Genomic DNA, 18,044 nt, shown 5'->3' with positions numbered 1-18,044 from the left:
TGTGGACTTCACCGGACAGATGTTGCTCTCTGGTTTTGTGATGAAACAAAGGTGTGATTAAATTTATTCTGCCAATGTGTCTTCTTATTGTTTCGGCCTAGGCCAAAATATCACATTGTCAAGGCATATGAACTAACATGTTATAGAGCAAACAACGCAATTATCAAAACACATAGGTTGTAATATGGTTTTTATTCCCAAAATTGTCTTCCCCAGTGATTTTACCCACGCACCACTACTGAGAGGCCGTTATTATTTTTTAACTATAGAATTACACTGTGGATCTGCAGACCATCATGGTAAAGACAAAGTGGGACTGTAGTGGTTGGTATAGGAGACTGCATGTCTAACCTAAGGATGTTATTGTTGAACTTGTTGTAACTGGCCATGGAGATCATGGAGCCAAATCCAATTCCAATGGAGTTGAATACCTGGGCTGCAGCGTTAACCCACACCTGCAGAACGGCAGAGGTGAGCGGATAAAGGTGAGAGAGGGACACAACTTCTTTACTCATACTGTAAAACAAGAACACAAATACACTTCTAGGTGGTTTCCCAGTAACAGATTAAGCCTAATCCTGGACTAAAATAATTTTTCAATGTTGTCTTAGAAAAAAAAGTGCTATCTAGAACCTAAAAAGGGTTCTTCGGCTGTCCCCATAGGAGAACCCTTTGAAGAACCCTTTTGGTTTCCACAGAGGGTTTGACATGGAACATAAAAAGATTCTCCTATGGGGACAGCCCTAATGTGTGTCCGGGAAACCACCCCTTAATCCTCATTGATCCTCTCCTACAGTATGTCAGACCTGAACTTCAAGCAGCTTGCTCCACTTAGGCTTCAGGAAGTAGAGCATCCCATCCTTGGCCCCGGGAAGCTGGACATTGTTGATGAGCAAGGCGAACAGAATAAAGTATGGGAACGTGGCTGTGAAATAAACAACCTAAAGCACAGAGAGTGAGAAGAAAAAATATTCATTAAGTATAATATTAAGATTAAATGTATTGTATTTCTTTCTTATTTTATTAGGATCCACATTAGCTACAACCAAGCTGCAGCTACTCTTCCTGGGCTCCACACAAAACACATAACATGACAAAATACATAACATTAATAGACAATTACAGCTGAAGGACAGAACTACATAAAATGACAATACATAACATTAATATACAGCTAATAGATCATTTATTCTCCCTGTGCTACTTACGACTATTATTGCCTTATCATACCGGAATAATAAAGCCCCAGTGCACTCAATTTGTGGAAAAAATAAATACTAAATATATAAATTCTGATTTATCAGGGGGTGCTGCAGCACCCTCAGCACCCCTACTTCCCGCGGCTATGAATGTCACTGACGACTATTTAGGTCTTCTCATACAGGAGTAATAAAACAACAATGTCAAATATACTAATTCCTCCAGCTAAGGCTTTAACCACAGTTTTCACCCTAGCAACTGTGCCATTCAGTTCATAAACGAGCAACAGGTAGAGTTTCCTCCCCCCTAAGGCTTCAATCTAATCCTTCACCTCAGCAACCGTGTTGGAGTTTTCTGCAGCTTAACTTTCAATTGAATCCTTCTCTTTAGCTACATAAGTTCCCTTTTTAGAGATCCATCACTCCACTCCGTTCAATAAATTGACCAGAGTCATCATCATCAGATGGGGTTCACTTACGTCCTCTTGTGCATAGAAATGAACTAAACATTTACTGTGCTACAGTCTACCACCCATAAAGGGTTAATTGAGGTAAAGTGTAATGGTTTTCAGTCTACTGCCCGTAAAGAGGTAGCTACGGTATAGTGCTTAGCCTTTGGATTTCTTCATAAAATGAATAAAGTCTCCTTGATATGGAGTTTCCTCTGGTTATGTTATGGAGTTTCCTCTGGTTATGTTATGGAGTTTCCTCCGGTTATCTTATGGAGTTTCCTCTGGTTATCTTATGGAGTTTCCTCCGGTTATCTAATGGAGTTTCCTCCGGTTATGTTATGGAGTTTCCTCTGGTTATCTTATGGAGTTTCCTCCGGTTATCTTATGGAGTTTCCTCCGGTTATCTTATGGAGTTTCCTCCGGTTATCTTATGGAGTTTCCTCCGGTTATCTTATGGAGTTTCCTCCGGTTATCTTATGGAGTTTCCTCCGGTTATCTTATGGAGTTTCCTCTGGTTATCTTATGGAGTTTCCTCTGGTTATCTTATGGAGTTTCCTCTGGTTATCTTATGGAGTTTCCTCCGGTTCTCATAAACGTGTTTTGCATTTCCATTTTCAACCCCCGCACCACACTCACATCCAGCAGAACCCACCAGTCACACACAAAATAAGAATACACTTCATTAAAACTTTTCTCTACTGACTAACATCAGTAATCTGATAATATGGAGCAGGACGCCCTTACTCTGAGGCTTTGCTTACAATTGCTTTCTCTGAGTAGGCCCTGATATCCTGATGCCAAGGGCATATCTTATCTTTAACCCAAACACCAGCTGTGCTCGGGAGGGAGATGCTACAGCTATTTAGGTCAGAGGTGTTGTGCTGTGATGTGGTGTTTTATTTGTTTTTTAAAGCTACTTTTGCAGCTTGCTTACTCAGATTTCAGATGGCAAGGAGTTCCATGCTTTGGCTTGAATTCATTTTGGCTTTAGGGGATATGAAGAGACCTTTAGTTGCATGCCTTGTGGAATATGAATGTCTGTCAGAGCTACACTATATATACACAAAAGTATGTGGACACCCCTTCAAATGAGTGGATTCGGCTATTTCGGGCACACCAGTTGCACAACATTTTAGACAAACATTGGCAATAGAATGGCCTTACTGAAGAGCTCAGTGACTTTCAACGTGGCATCCTATGACGGTGCTACCTTTCCAACAAATCAGTTTCTCAAATTTCTGCCCTGCTAGAGCTGACCCGGTCAACTTTAAGTGCTGTTATTGTGAAGTGGAAACGTCTAGGATCAACAACGACTCAGCCGCAAAGTGGTAGGCCACACAAGCTTACAGAACGGGACTGGTGAGTGCTTAGGTGCGTAAAAATCGTCTGTCCTCGGTTGCAAACCTCACTATCCAGTTGCAAACTGCTTCTGGAAGCAACGTCAGCACAAAAACTGTTAGTCGGGAGCTTCACGAAATGGGTTTCAATGGCCGAGCAGCCGCACACAAGCCTAAGATCACCGTGCGCGATGCCAAGCGTTGGCTGGAGTGGTGTAAAGCTCGCCACCATTGGACTCTGGAGCAGTGGAAAGGCGTTCTCTGGAGTGATGAATCACGCTTCACCATCTGGCAGTCCGACTGACGAATCTGGGTTTGGCGGATGCCAGGAGAATGCTACATGCCCCAATGCATAGTGCCAACTGCAAAGTTTGGTGGAGGAGGAATAGTGGTCTGGGGCTGTTTTTCATGGTTCATGCTAGGCCCCTTAGTTCCAGTGAAGGGAAACCTTAATGCTAGGCCCCTTAGTTCCAGTGAAGGGAAACCTTAATGCTACTGCATTCAATGACATTCTAGTCGATTCTGTTCTTCCAACTTTGTGGCAACAGTTTGGGGAAGGCCCTTTCCTGTTTCAGCAATGACAAGCAAGGTCCAGAAATGGCTTGTCGAGAGCAGTGTGGAAGAACTTAACTGGCCTGCACAGAGCCCTGACCTAAACCCCATCGAACACCGTTGGGATGAATTGGAATGCCGACTCTGAATGGAAGCAAGTCCCCGCGGCAATGTTCCAATGTCTCATGGAATGCCTTCCCAGAAGAGTGTAGGCAGTTATAACGGCAAAGGGGGGACCAACTCCATAGTAATGCCCATAATTTTGGAATGAGAAGTTCCACATACTTTTGGTCATGTAGTTTATATGTTAGTTGATCGAATAGACAGTTTGGGAGAGTTAACACATTAATATTTTTGATCAAAATGTAAAAGAAAATGTATGAAACAACAGAGGTGGAACAGACTCTCCTCTAAACTCCAGGAGGAGAAACATGATATTTGACAACCATCAGTGCTCCTCCCACTCCCACCACAATGTAGGCCACCCAAGGTAATGGAAAGCCCTTAAACATGTATAATGATTCCACACTAACGAGACAGCCTGAGTGTTCTATACGTATACATTTAAGGACTAAGAGTATCACTGGTGAGTACAACCATTTCAAATGAACCAACAGCTATACACTTCAGTTAACCTATACCACAAATTACTAACATGAAATAATCTACACTCTTAGAAAAAAGGGTTCCAAAAAGGTTATTCGGCTGCCCCAATAGGAGAACCCTTCTTGGTTCCGGGTAAAATCCTTTTGGGTTCCAGGTAGAACCATTTTGGATTCCATGTAGAACCCTCTGTGGAAAGGGTTCTACATGGAACCAAAAGGGTTCTACATGGAACCAACAAGGGTTATCCTATGGAAACAAACAAATAACCCTTTTAGGTTCTAGATAGCAACTTTTTTCAAAGAGGAGGACTAACAATAAGCAGCTTCTGTTGTGAGGGAAGAGAATGCACTCTGACCTTGCCAGTGGATTTGACGCCTTTGAAGATGCACAAGTAGACTATGACCCAGGCCAGGATGAGGATGCCAAACAGCTCCCAGCGTAGTCCTCCTGCATCCTCAATACCATTGGTTATCTCCAGAACCCTGTGACTGAGAGAGGAAGGAAGGGAAACATGGGAAACAAAGCTAAAGAAACCTTCATAGCTTATCATACTGTTATCATTCAATAACACAAAATCCCTGACTTTACAGTAATCTGTCCTCCTGCTCCAACTTGGGGTTTTCATTACTTTTCTCACCATATGATTACCCAAAGAGAGTACAAACCCGCTGCGATAAAAACAAGCTATAACAATAACCACAAGAGTCCTGAGCCCTACCCATGTCTGCGACTTTCAGGTCCTACCACTACGTCAATAAAAAAAAACATTAAATTAAGATTCCCAATGAGATTTCAACCTTTATTAACCAACTCAAAAAGACAGCCAGAAGTTTGTTGAATTCCCAATGTGCTTTCAACCATCTAAAAGTACAACCAAATTCCAATGGAAAAACAATGTCTGATTTTTGGTTTAGTGATCATCTAAATGTGTTATGGCTGCGCTTTCAACCATTAAAAAGCAACAACAAAGATCAAATAGGAATACATGTCAGATATTTTGAATTAACACAATAACTTAATGTGTTATCACTGTGCTTCATCTAATATCACAACCACATGACAAAGTACATAGTGCAAGTGATCGATGCTGTTCAAGATTCTGCTATCTTTGCATGCTATCTTGGACATGCACGCTTTCTATGATCACATAAAAATACATTTATAGTTACATTAGGCTAACCTCAAAATGTGGCCATGGATGTGTTACTCAGGTTGAATAACTACTGTTACATTAGTTCGTAAGATAGCCCTAACTTTACACTATTTACTGCATTACAAAAATATTATTGAATTGTGTTTGGTTGACAATGAATCCAAATGTTAACGTTTAAAGAACATCTAACGCTTGAAAAGTTCTCAGTCACTGGTTTAATCTTATTCTTGAACGTTTCATTGTGGTTTAGTTGGAGACGTAAAGTTAATAGGCAATTAACTGTATTGCAAAGGTGATATTAATTTAGAGTCAAACTGGAATTTGATCATTTATATGTTGGCTTCATATCTCCATCTCAAACAAGTTAAAGAATAGGACTTAATTACATCAAACTTTATTTAAAGTGCATTAAAAGTTATATTTAGTACTATTCTTTAACTTAGATTTTTTGGGGGGTTGAAATGGTGACATGAATCCAACATATCAATTATTTATTTATAGTCTGGAATTAAAAATACAGACAGTCAGTGGCACAGATGGAACTATCCAAGCAGAAAATACAACTCCTTCAAATGTTGATACTTGGTTGTGTTGACAACCAAACACAAACCAATATCCAGTTTGTCTACAAATTAATCATTTAATTGTTGGATTCCCGTCTCCATCTCAACAACAACAAAAAACATTGAAGTTTAAGAATAGGACTAAATCAAATCACACTTTAAATGCCCTTTAAATAAAGTTTGATGGGATTTAGTCCTATTCGTTAACTTAGGATGTTGGTTGAGATGTGAATCCATCATATTAATGATTCACGTGAAGATTACATTTGACGTCAAGAAAATCTTGAAACCGTAGGCCATATGTGTTTTTTCTTTGTTTAACAATAGCCGCTGATGACTTTGCAAATGCTATATAGGCTTAAATAGTATCATTGTTGATATGACTTATACACTATGGTTCCATTTCATTTGCTCTGTTAAACCTACCCTTCTGGAATGACTGATAATAATTAAATGTATTCACTGTTGCTAAGAGGTCACTCAATAATCATTCTCACAATAGCACATTGGTAGTAGTCAGTGACAGATATAAAAGATGAGCATGGCTGGGCTGGGTTAAAACCCTGGATGGGAGACCAAATTAATAGCTGTAGATCAACTCTTCAGTAGGAGGTGCTGCCCAGCCTAATGTTTGTTTTTTTGATAGTGGATATAAGGGTTGAAGATCTGACGTTGTTTCAAAGGCACAAATTCAACATATTTAATACAAAGGTTTGTCAATGTTGAAAATGGGTCACCATTAGGACATAATCCTGTGGTTTAAATTTTACCCTCAAAACAACAGTTTCCAACAACAGATTCCATGGCAATACGTTGACAAATTACAATGAAACAACGTCAATTCAACCAGTTTGTGCCCAGTTGGTCAGTGCTTACTCAAAGTACTGCTGACTGGCTGATTGCAGGTGGGTGGCGTTTCCAGGGAAACCGCTGGAGCAGTTACCCACGGCATTCCAGGTGTTGTTGCAGGACTGCCAGGGGAAGATGGCTCGGAATGAGTTGAAGAAGTAGTAGAGTGCCCAGCTCATAAGAACGTTGTAGTAGGTGCAGAGCACAAAGGAGATCACGACTGTGGCAATGCCCACACCTGTAGAGCGACAGGGAGGGCAAAGAGGACAAAGTAAGATACCTGTCCTACAGTGGTGATGGCCAAGCAGCAGTAGCTACTTTCTCCTCTGGTGTCTCTTGTGTATGGACCTCCTTCGGCAGTGTACTGAACTGTATGTGGATCTGTAAAGGTAGGCCTGGGTAAACAACAATGGTAGTGCTCCCATTAACAATTAGCTGTGGACAAAGTTTTTTTTTTAAAGATACTGTACAAAGGTGGTACACTTCCTGTTAGTGTGGTACTAGGATAAATTCATCCAGCAAGAATGTGAGGTTCCAAGAAAGATTAATAGCTGCTATGATAGGATTTTAGACATGGATGTTGCTACAATCCAACTAAACTAGCGTAGCATGCGTAAAATAAATGCCTGAGCGGTGTTTCTATCTTTCTGGTCGGGGGAAGGTTCTCTTCTGCACTGTTCAACCAATCCATTAAATGCCGAGGAGTCGTTCAGATGCAATGTTGCCCAAAAGCGGAAGTCGCGTCCAAAAGCAGATCGCGTCACAGGCTCTCTTTCCATTTCCCCTGAAAACTGGATGCATCCGGTTATTACCAACCCGTTGAGTGTGCAATCCGACAAACACTTTCTTTGAGGTCACTAATTAGTAAAGAACTCCACTCACCTGGAGGTCTAGGTCTTAAATGAAAGCGGGGGGAAAAAAAAAAAAAAAAACAGCCGACACTAGGCCCTACATGGAATTAATTTGACAGCCCATCCCAGCTTTCTCTAATATATAAACAAAAAGGTTCAGTAACAGGACCCATTCAAAACCATGCAAACCATGAAAACCAGAGGTGGGAAGAGAACGCAACATTGGCCATAACCGGGTCACAACTAAATACTGTAGGCCAGCAGTTCCTAACTTAGAATAATAACTAAAGAAGAGTCATGTATTGACATCCTGTTCCAGGCCTTTTGGCATCCGTGGATATATTGAGTTGGGATTTAATTTGCGACACAGTCCTTCAACAACAGGACAACATATATATATATATATATTTAAAACACAATAGAGATATATCTATATAAATAAACAATAGTACGCAAGTATAAACACCATGGGACCACGCAGCCATCATACCGCTCAGGAAGGAGACGCGTTCTGTCTCCTAGAGGTGAATGTACTTTGGTGCGAGAAGTGCAAGTCAATCCCAGAACAACAGCAAGGACCTTGTGAAGATGCTGGTGGAAACAGGTACAAAAGTATCTATATCCACAGTAAAACGAGTCCTACATCGACATAACCTGAAAGGCTCCTCAGCAAGGAAGAAGCCACTGCTCCAAAACCGCCATAATAAAGCCAGACTACGGTTTGCAACTGCACATGGGGACAAAGATCGTACTTTTTGGAGAAATGTCCTCTGGTCTGATGAAACAAAAATAGAACTGTTTGGCCATAACGACCATCGTTTTGTTTGGAGGAAAAAGGGGGAGGCTTGCAAGTTGAAGAACACCATCCCAACCATGAAGCACGGGGTGGCAGCATCATGTTGTGAGGGTGCTTTGCTGCAGGAGGGACTGGTGCACTTCACAAAATAGATGGCATCATGAGGAAAGAAAATTATATGGATATATTGAAGCAGCATCTCAAGACGTCAGTCAGGAAGTTAAATCCTGGTCGCAAATGGGTCTTCCAAATGGACAATGAACCCCAAGCATACTTCCAAAGTTGTGGCAAAATGGCCAGGACAAGAACGTTTAAGGTATTGGAGTGGCCATCACAAAGCCCTGACCTCAATCCCATAGAAAATGTGTGGGCAGAACTGAAAAAAAGCGTGAGCGAGCAAGGAGGCCTACAAACCTGACTCAGTTACACAAGCTCTGTCAGGAAGAATGGGCCAAAATTCACCCAACTTATTGTGGGAAGCTTGTGGAAGGCTACCCAAAACATTTGGCCCAAGTTAAACAATTTAAAGGCAATACTACCAAATACTAATTGAGTGTATGTAAACTTCTGACCCATTGGGAATGTGATGAAATTAAAAAAAAGCTGAAATAAATCACTCTACTATTATTCTGACATTTCACATTCTTAAAATAAAGTGGTGATGCTAACTGACCTAAGACAGGGATTCTTTACTAGGATTAAATGTCAGGAATTGTGAAAACTGAGATTAAATGTATTTGGCTAAGGTGTATGCAAACTTCCGACTTCAACTGTACATACACACACTACATTGTGTGAGGCTGCTCGGCCATTTCATGAAGCTCCCAACAAACAGTTATTGTGCTGAAGTTGCTTCCAGAGGCAGTTTGGAACTCGGTAGTGAGTGTTGCAACAGAGGACAGATGGTTTACACGTTACGCGCTTCAGTACTCGTAGGTCCTGTTCTGTGAGCATTTGTGGCCCGCCACTTCGTGGCTGAGTCGTTGCTGCTCCTAGACAATTCCACTTCACAATAACAGCACTTACAGACGACTGGGGCAGCTCTAGAAGGGCAGAAATGTGACTGACTTGTTGGAAATGTGGCATCCTATGACAGTGCCACGTTGAAAGTCACTGAGCTCTTCAGACCTAATGATTAAAGCAGTTCAGGTTCACTACCCGGACTTGACCTGGGTCCCCTGCTGTGCTGGGTCAAGTGTCTCTCAGTTGAACACTGAATAACCAAACATTGTGCAATTTTTCATAAGGCATCACCGAAAGCTGGGCTTAACTGTCAGACACTGTGTTGAGTTTCTCTTCTCTGAATAGTTTTGATTTTAAAAAGTCCTTATCGCCTAAAATATGTGGAGACAACACTTTAGCAGTAGTGTCTTAACGACTGTGTATACTGTTCATAAATATTTCCACTGGGACTCTTCATTACAGAATATACAGTGCCTTGCGAAAGTATTCGGCCCCCTTGAACTTTGCGACCTTTTGCCACATTTCAGGCTTCAAACATAAAGATATAAAACTGTATTTTTTTGTGAAGAATCAACAACAAGTGGGACACAATCATGAAGTGGAACGACATTTATTGGATATTTCAAACTTTTTTAACAAATCAAAAACTGAGAAATTGGCCGTGCAAAATTATTCAGCCCCCTTAAGTTAATACTTTGTAGCGCCACCTTTTGCTGTGATTACAGCTGTAAGTCGCTTGGGGTATGTCTCTATCAGTTTTGCACATCGAGAGACTGACATTTTTTCCCATTCCTCCTTGCAAAACAGCTTGAGCTCAGTGAGGTTGGATGGAGAGCATTTGTGAACAGCGATTTCAGTTCTTTCCACAGATTCTCGATTGGATTCAGGTCTGGACTTTGACTTGGCCATTCTAACACCTGGATATGTTTATTTTTGAACCATTCCATTGAAGATTTTGCTTTATGTTTTGGATCATTGTCTTGTTGGAAGACAAATCTCCATCCCAGTCTCAGGTCTTTTGCAGACTCCATCAGGTTTTCTTCCACAATGGTCCTGTATTTGGCTCCATCCATCTTCCCATCAATTTTAACCATCTTCCCTGTCCCTGCTGAAGAAAAGCAGGCCCAAACCATGATGCTGCCACCACCATGTTTGACAGTGGGGATGGTGTGTTCAGCTGTGTTGCTTTTACGCCAAACATAACGTTTTGCATTGTTGCCAAAAGGTTCAATTTTGGTTTCATCTGACCAGAGCACCTTCTTCCACATGTTTGGTGTGTCTCCCAGGTGGCTTGTGGCAAACTTTAAATGACACTTTTTATGGATATCTTTAAGAAATGGCTTTCTTCTTGCCACTCTTCCATAAAGGCCAGATTTGTGCAATATACGACTGATTGTTGTCCTATGGACAGAGTCTCCCACCTCAGCTGTAGATCTCTGCAGTTCATCCAGAGTGATCATGGGCCTCTTGGCTGCATCTCTGATCAGTCTTCTCCTTGTATGAGCTGAAAGTTTAGAGGGACGGCCAGGTCTTGGTAGATTTGCAGTGGTCTGATACTCCTTCCATTTCAATATTATCGCTTGCACAGTGCTCCTTGGGATGTTTAAAGCTTGGGAAATCTTTTTGTATCCAAATCCGGCTTTAAACTTCTTCACAACAGTATCTCGGACCTGCCTGGTGTGTTCCTTGTTCTTCATGATGCTTTCTGCGCTTTTAACGGACCTCTGAGACTATCACAGTGCGGGTGCATTTATACGGAGACTTGATTACACACAGGTGGATTGTATTTATCATCATTAGTCATTTAGGTCAACATTGGATCATTCAGAGATCCTCACTGAACTTCTGGAGAGAGTTTGCTGCACTGAAAGTAAAGGGGCTGAATAATTTTGCACGCCCAATATTTAAGTTTTTGATTTGTTAAAAAAGTTTGAAATATCCAATAAATGTCGTTCCACTTCATGATTGTGTCCCACTTGTTGTTGATTCTTCACAAAAAAATACAGTTTTATATCTTTATGTTTGAAGCCTGAAATGTGGCAAAAGGTCGCAAAGTTCAAGGGGGCCGAATACTTTCGCAAGGCACTGTACATAAATGTACTCCAAGAAGAACTGAATCTTTACAAACAAACCTGTGAGGTTTCAAGTTTTAATGTCATGTGGACCAGTACAGTGAAATGCTCTAACCCCAACAATGCAGTAATCAATAACAATGTAAGACTAAAAATAACATAAGGTAGAACAAAAAAGCACAAATAAAAATAAGAAAAATGTGCAAGGATACTGGAGTGATAGCGGTAGATATGTAAGGCGACTAGGCATCAGGCTGATAAACAGAGTAACAACAGCGTATATGATAATTGTATGTGAGTGGGTGTGCGTGTGTAGCGCAGCGGTTCCAAAACTATGGGGTCAGGGGTCGCCTGATAAGAATATGGAGTAGAGGGAGAATTTTCCAAAATCCTGAAGAATAATTGTTTTTTTTAATATAATATCGTCTTTGTATCTCAAAATCATTGTAATGTGGGAAAGGGCAACACTTGACCATTGCACTTGAATCATTCCCACGGTGAATGACTAGGTCCGCTACGCTATGCAACCACACATTATTTCAGAGACTTTGATATTACCGGCCGCAATTGATATGGTGAAAACAAAGTGTGGGGAGACAGGTGCACAAAAACTCCCATCAATACCTTTGTCAATACCTTTGTCAGATATCACTGTTAAGTGAAGAATTGCTATTGCTAGCAATACAGAGGAAACGGACTGAAATGACTCAAACTCCCCCAGCTTACGCTCTCCAAATGGATGTTAGCTTTGAGGGCTAAAATGCCCATCTATTGCTTTTGTTTGCTATACATGTCGGGGGATGCCATTCCTGAAGACATCCTGTTCCGTTTCACGAGAATGAAAGGGCACAGAGGATGTTCAGTGTGCTGTGGCTGTATTGATGAAAAAACAGATTCCATGGGATGGAATGGTGGCACAGATGGGGATCTAGAGCATGACAATGTTCTATTTCATACCGAGGCTTGGTGGGTATCGAGGGGAGAGTGTTGGAAAGATTTTTTGCATTGTAGAGGGGAACTGTTGTCATTCACAATGGATGTAAAAATAAAAACAAATTAAAGACTTGGTTGACTGTGTGTAATGAATATATTTTCGTGGACTACACAGAAAATGTAACAGACATATTTGGAAAAGTGAACGGCTGTTTGCAGTGGAAATACAAAGACATTCTACAGACGAGTGACTGAATCAGTGGATTCAGAGGAAATAATTCTTATTGGAGAGTCTTTCAAAAGCAAATCATGCCCACTTCCCTCAGCTGAACATATTTCTAACAGAAAAAAGCATCAGTAACTGTCCCATCGCTTGGAGGAGCACTTTGGGACCTACTTCCCAATCCGTTTGACTGTGATCCTGGCTCAGTTGACATGCCAGTAAGTGATGTGACTGAATGCATTCACAGGTCACTAAAGAGGAGTTTTGATTCCTGACTCAAAGGGAATAATACCCTGCCAAACTAAAAAAAATGTAAGCTCCGAGTAGGAAAAAACGTATTGAAAAGGTCATCCAACTCAGAATTCAGACTCGGGCCTCTTTTTAAAGCTCAGACTTTCCGACCTGAAGATCACGGACGTCATGATTTGACTGCGTATTTTTCCCAATTGTCTTGAAAGCACCACACCATAAAACCCATGGTAGCCTTTGTCAGCTCATATCTGTGTGAAGCTGGATTCAGAGCTCTCGTCTGCATTAAAACCAAATATTGATCCAGGTTGGATGTGACAGCAGAGATGAGGCGCGCACTGTCGACCACGCCCCCTGACTTTGAGAAGCTCCGACGTGACATGCATCAAGCACACCCATCTCATTAGTGGTGGTGAGATAAGATACATTATGTCAGACTAATTTGCAATTGACGGTCAACTACTTACTTTTAATGTATGTGATGGTGAGTTGAGAAGACAACCAGAAATACTGTTAGAATGTTTTTCAATTGACTGCCATAGCACCAAATAAAAAAGTAAACATTGGCTGTTAATTACATATTTTTTTTCACATTGTTGGGGTTCCGAGAATTGTCAGATATCAACATGGGGTCATGGGCCCAAAAAGTTTGGGAACCCCTGGTGTAGAGTCAGTATAAATGTATGTGCATATTATGTGTGTGTGTTTGTGTGTAAGCAAATTATGAAGTGAGTGTGTGTGTGTTGGAGTGTCAGTGTGCGTAGGGCGCTGTGAGTGTATGTAGGGTCCTGTGAGTGTGCATAGAGACAGTGCAAAAATATAAATAAAATTAAAAACAGAAGGGTCAACTCTGATAGTCCATGTAGACATCTGGCTAGCTTTTTTAGCAGTCTTATGACTTGGGGATAGGAACTGTTCAGGAGCCTGTTGGTGTCAGACTTGATGCACCGGTACCGCTGCCGTGCGGTGGCTGGTCTATTTAACGATTTTCCCAGGCCTTCCTTTCACATCTACTGATATAGAGGTCCTGGATGTAGTGGGCTGTCCACACCACCCTCTGTAGTACCATGCAATCGAGGGCGCTGCTATTGCCATACCAAGTAGCAATGTAGCCAGCCAAGATGCGCTCATTGATATAGCTGTAGAACTTGATGATTTGAGGGCCCATGCCAAACTTCTTCAACCTCCTGAGGGGGAAGAGGCGCTGTCGCGCAATCTTCATGACTGTGCGGGTGTGTGTGGACCATTAAGTCCTCAGGGATTTGGACACAGAGGAACTTGAAGACCTCGACCCACTCCACCTCAGCCCCATCGATATGGATGGGGGCGTGCTCACCCCATCGTTTCCTGTAGACCATGATCAGCTCCATGGTCTTACAAACGTTGAGGGAAAGGTTGTTGTTCCGGCACACCACTGCCAGGTCACTGACCTCTTCCCTGTAGGCTGTCTCATCTGTAGGCTGTCTCATCGCTGGTGATCAGGCCTACACTACCACCGTCAGGAAGTCCAGGATCCATGTTGCAGAGGGAGGTGTCCAGTCCCAGGGTCCTAAACTTGGTGACGAGCTTGGAGGGGACAATGGTGTTGGAACGCTGAGCTGTAGTCAATGAACAGCATTCTCACATAGGTACAGTATTCCTATTATATGGTGGGTGAAGGCCGTGTGAAGTGCAGTTGAGATTACATCATCTATGGATCTGTTGGGGCGGTATGAACATTGGAGAGGATCTAGGGTGTCTGAGATGGAGTTGATGTGTGACATAACCAGCCTCTCAAAGCACTTCATGATTACAGATTTGAGTGCTACAGGGCAGTAATCATTGTGGCATGAAGCCTGAAGAGTTCTTGGGAACAGGAATGATGGTGGTCATCTTAAAACATGTGGGGATTACAAACTGGGACAAGGAGAGTTCAAAATTACAGTGAATATGCCTGCCAGCTGTTCTGCACATGCTCTGAGGACCCACACTGGGGTACCGTTGGGCTCCACGGCCTAAACGGGTGTTGACCTGATTAAAGACCTTACTCACGTCGACGAGATCACCTAGTCCATTGGGACGGTGATGGCCCTCACACCAGATGTTGTCATTGTCAAAGCGTGCATAAAATGCATTGAGTTTGTCTGGTGGAGAGGCATATTTGGGCAGGTCAAGGCTGGGTCTTCCTGTAATCCGTAATGTAGCCCCTGCCACGTGGCGGGCATCAGAGCCTGTGTACTATGATTCCACTTTCCCTATATTGTCCTTTCGCTCGTTTGATGAATCTGCGGAGGTCATAGCGGTTCTTCTTGTACTTATTCCGGTCCTCAGCCGTAGCCTCAGGGTTGTCTGCGATAGCCGTGTCCTTTATTTAACTAGGCAAGTCAGTTAAGAACAAATTCTTATTTTCAATGACGGCCTAGGAACAGTGGGTTAACTGCCTTGTTCAGGGGCAGAACGACCGATTTTTACCTTGTCAGCTCGGGGATTCGATCTTGCAACCTTTCGGTTCCAAGTCCAACGCTCTAACCACTAAGCTATCTGCCGCCCCAGTTTAATGTCATCCTCAGTGTTAATCCAGGGCTTTCGATTGGGGAAGCAACATGGTCGATGCATTTCCTAATGAAGCTGGTGACGGAGGTGGTTAGCTTGTTGATGCTATCTGTGGAGTCAAAACATATTCCAATCAGCCCTAACAAATCAGTACTGTAGAATAACCTCTGATTCTGGGTGATCATTTCTCAATGGAACGAGTCACGAGTACTTCCTGTTTGAGATTCTGCTTGTAAATAGGAAACAGTACGGATACATGATCTGATTTTCCGAATTGCGGATGAGGAAGGGCCTTGTATGCTTGCTTGTGGGTAGAATAACAGTGGTCTAAGTCTTTTATCTCCCCTAGTGGTGAAGGAGACGTGTTGATGGATGTTGGGTATCACGTGTCTTAATGACGCATAATTAATATCACCGGCAACCAGAAAAGCAGCCTATGGAGGTACGTTTTCCTGCTTGTAGCCTCATACAGTTTGTTAAGTGCATTGTTATTTTCTTGTCCTGAAGTGGAATGGATACAACAATCACAATAACAGCTGAAAATCCCCTGGGAGGTAGAAGGGTTTGCATTTGACCATCTGGTATTCCATGACAGGTGGGTCATGGGTCGACTTTTCTACCGCGCTCGAGTCAGCAAACCAGTTGTTGTTGATGAAGAGGGAAACCCCTCCCCCTCTTGATTTCCCTTACTCCACTGTCCTGTCCGCACGGTTAATGGAGAATCCATTGCGTTGGATAGCATCTTGTCCGAGAGCCACGTTTCAGAAAAGCAGAGAATATTGCAGTTTCTAGAGTCCCATTGGTTGCTAATCCGTGATCTGAGGTCATCATTTTAGGCCAGTAAAAAAATGCAGGGAAGAGGTGGCCGGTTTCCCCTTCGCCTTAATCTCTCCAGGATGTCTCTTCCCTCTGTAATGCCAGAATTTCCTCTTGGGTAACCCGAACATTGTGTTGGAATTACAGAAAGAGCCCAGGGCAGATGAGTCGAAGTCAAAGTTGAAGCCGGAATTGAGGTATGTAACTGCCGATTTGATGTTCAAAGTTATTGAAAGAAATGATAGTGGATACATTTAGTGAAAATAAAGTAAAATTTGGGTCGGAGCTTGCAAAAAGGCGGACATCCAGTACGGCGCCATCTTAAGTAAGGTCAGGTCATGTTTGGTGCCTCACAAAAGAAAACAAAATATTTTGGCATTGTTAGCAGAGAAAGAATTATGGAATGCTGCTGACAATATGGAGGGGTGGGCTGGAAAACACCTATATCAACACAATGATGGAGCCCAATCTAACCCCACTGATCTCCCGGATCAGTTGGAACTACTACACGTGGTACACCATAAGCTTCTTCTTTTGTCATCCATCCCAGAGTTTGCTCTTTCCCTTCACGCTAATTTATTGGCTCATCCTAACACACCCAGAGTGGCGTAATGGTGTTTGTGTTCTCCCTGTCAAAATGAGTTTCATCTACAGTGTTCAATAACAACCCAGCGCCGCTATACTGCAGACGAGGAAGAATTCTGTGGGAGTGGTCAAAAGCATTGGAATATTTGAAGAAGAATTGCTTAATTGTATGTACTGCAAAACAATAATATTGTGAATTGTAAGGGATCAGGGGTTGATCTCCAAAAGTACAGTTACTGTTATCATTTTGTCAAGAAATAACTAAGTAAAATCAGGTCAAATACATTCTCAGTTTACTAATCTAAAGCTAGGGAACCTCAAAAGCCAACACATTCTTTAGTCCAGTAGCCGATCTCTATCTTTCACGACAGCAAGATTGCAACATATTGTGGGATGATATTGCCAGCAAGGAAAACCAATTGGCTGAGTTTACGATTTGAGAAACACAAAGGCTCTTCTGATGCAATGCTACTTGTACACCTATTATTCAAATGTTAACCCTTTGTGTTAATGTTAACCTTTTCATGACCCAAGTCTCCCTGTGTAGATTCTGCTACTGCACCTGCAAAACTGATAAGTCTTGGTGATTTCACCTGACATGCCCAACAACAAAATAGGCACATAGGTCATCTGATTGTGTTGAAGAAGAACAGGTTCCACCAGATTGAATTAAGAGTGCATTTTTTAAATGTGCATTTACATGCCATTGTAGCGACATGTCGTTTTAATGTCATATGTTGAACAATGATGAACATTTTATTTAACTAGGCAAGTCAGTTAAGACCAAATTCTTAATTACAATTACGGCCTACACCGGTCAAACCCAGATGATGCTGGGCCAATTGTGCGCTGCCCTATGGAACTCCCAATCACGGCTGGTTGTGATACAGCCTGAATACGAACCAGGGTGTCTGTAGTGACGCTTCTAGACCTGAGATGCAGTGCCTTAGACCGCTGCACCACTCGGGAGCCCTAAACATACTTTTACTGTCTGTCTAGAATGTTGAACTGTTATGGACTACTGAGTTCCTTCCTCCAAGCGCACTCTCTCTCTAAGACAAAGGGTCAGAAAAGTGGCCCTTCACACCTAGGTAAATACAGTGCCTTGCGAAAGTATTCGGCCCCCTTGAACTTTGCGACCTTTTACCACATTTCAGGCTTCAAACATAAAGATATAAAACTGTATTTTTTTGTGAAGAATCAACAACAAGTGGGACACAATCATGAAGTGGAACGACATTTATTGGATATTTTAAACTTTTTTAACAAATCAAAAACTGAAAAATTGGGCGTGCAAAATGATTCAGCCCCAG

At 42.1% G+C, this 18,044-nt stretch overlaps 1 protein-coding gene across 1 annotated transcript in view; it reads right to left on the bottom strand.

Annotated features, from left to right (window-relative positions):
* LOC110525731 (sodium- and chloride-dependent GABA transporter ine) overlaps positions 1–18,044 on the bottom strand; it is a 51,121-nt gene that overhangs the window by 15,777 nt on the left and 17,300 nt on the right. Inside the window, exons 3-6 of the mRNA XM_021606130.2 lie at positions 6,739–6,949; positions 4,502–4,634; positions 807–941; positions 352–455 (exon numbers count right to left, since the gene is read on the bottom strand). Of these exons, the coding sequence (XP_021461805.1) occupies positions 352–455; positions 807–941; positions 4,502–4,634; positions 6,739–6,949 (583 nt within the window). The remainder of the gene's footprint in view (positions 1–351; positions 456–806; positions 942–4,501; positions 4,635–6,738; positions 6,950–18,044) is intronic.

Source organism: Oncorhynchus mykiss, chromosome 6 (genome assembly GCF_013265735.2).
Source record: "Oncorhynchus mykiss isolate Arlee chromosome 6, USDA_OmykA_1.1, whole genome shotgun sequence".
Classification (NCBI taxonomy): Eukaryota; Metazoa; Chordata; class Actinopteri; order Salmoniformes; family Salmonidae; genus Oncorhynchus; species Oncorhynchus mykiss.
Note: the sequence above shows the minus strand (reverse complement) of the source record. Positions and strands in the feature narration are given on the sequence as shown.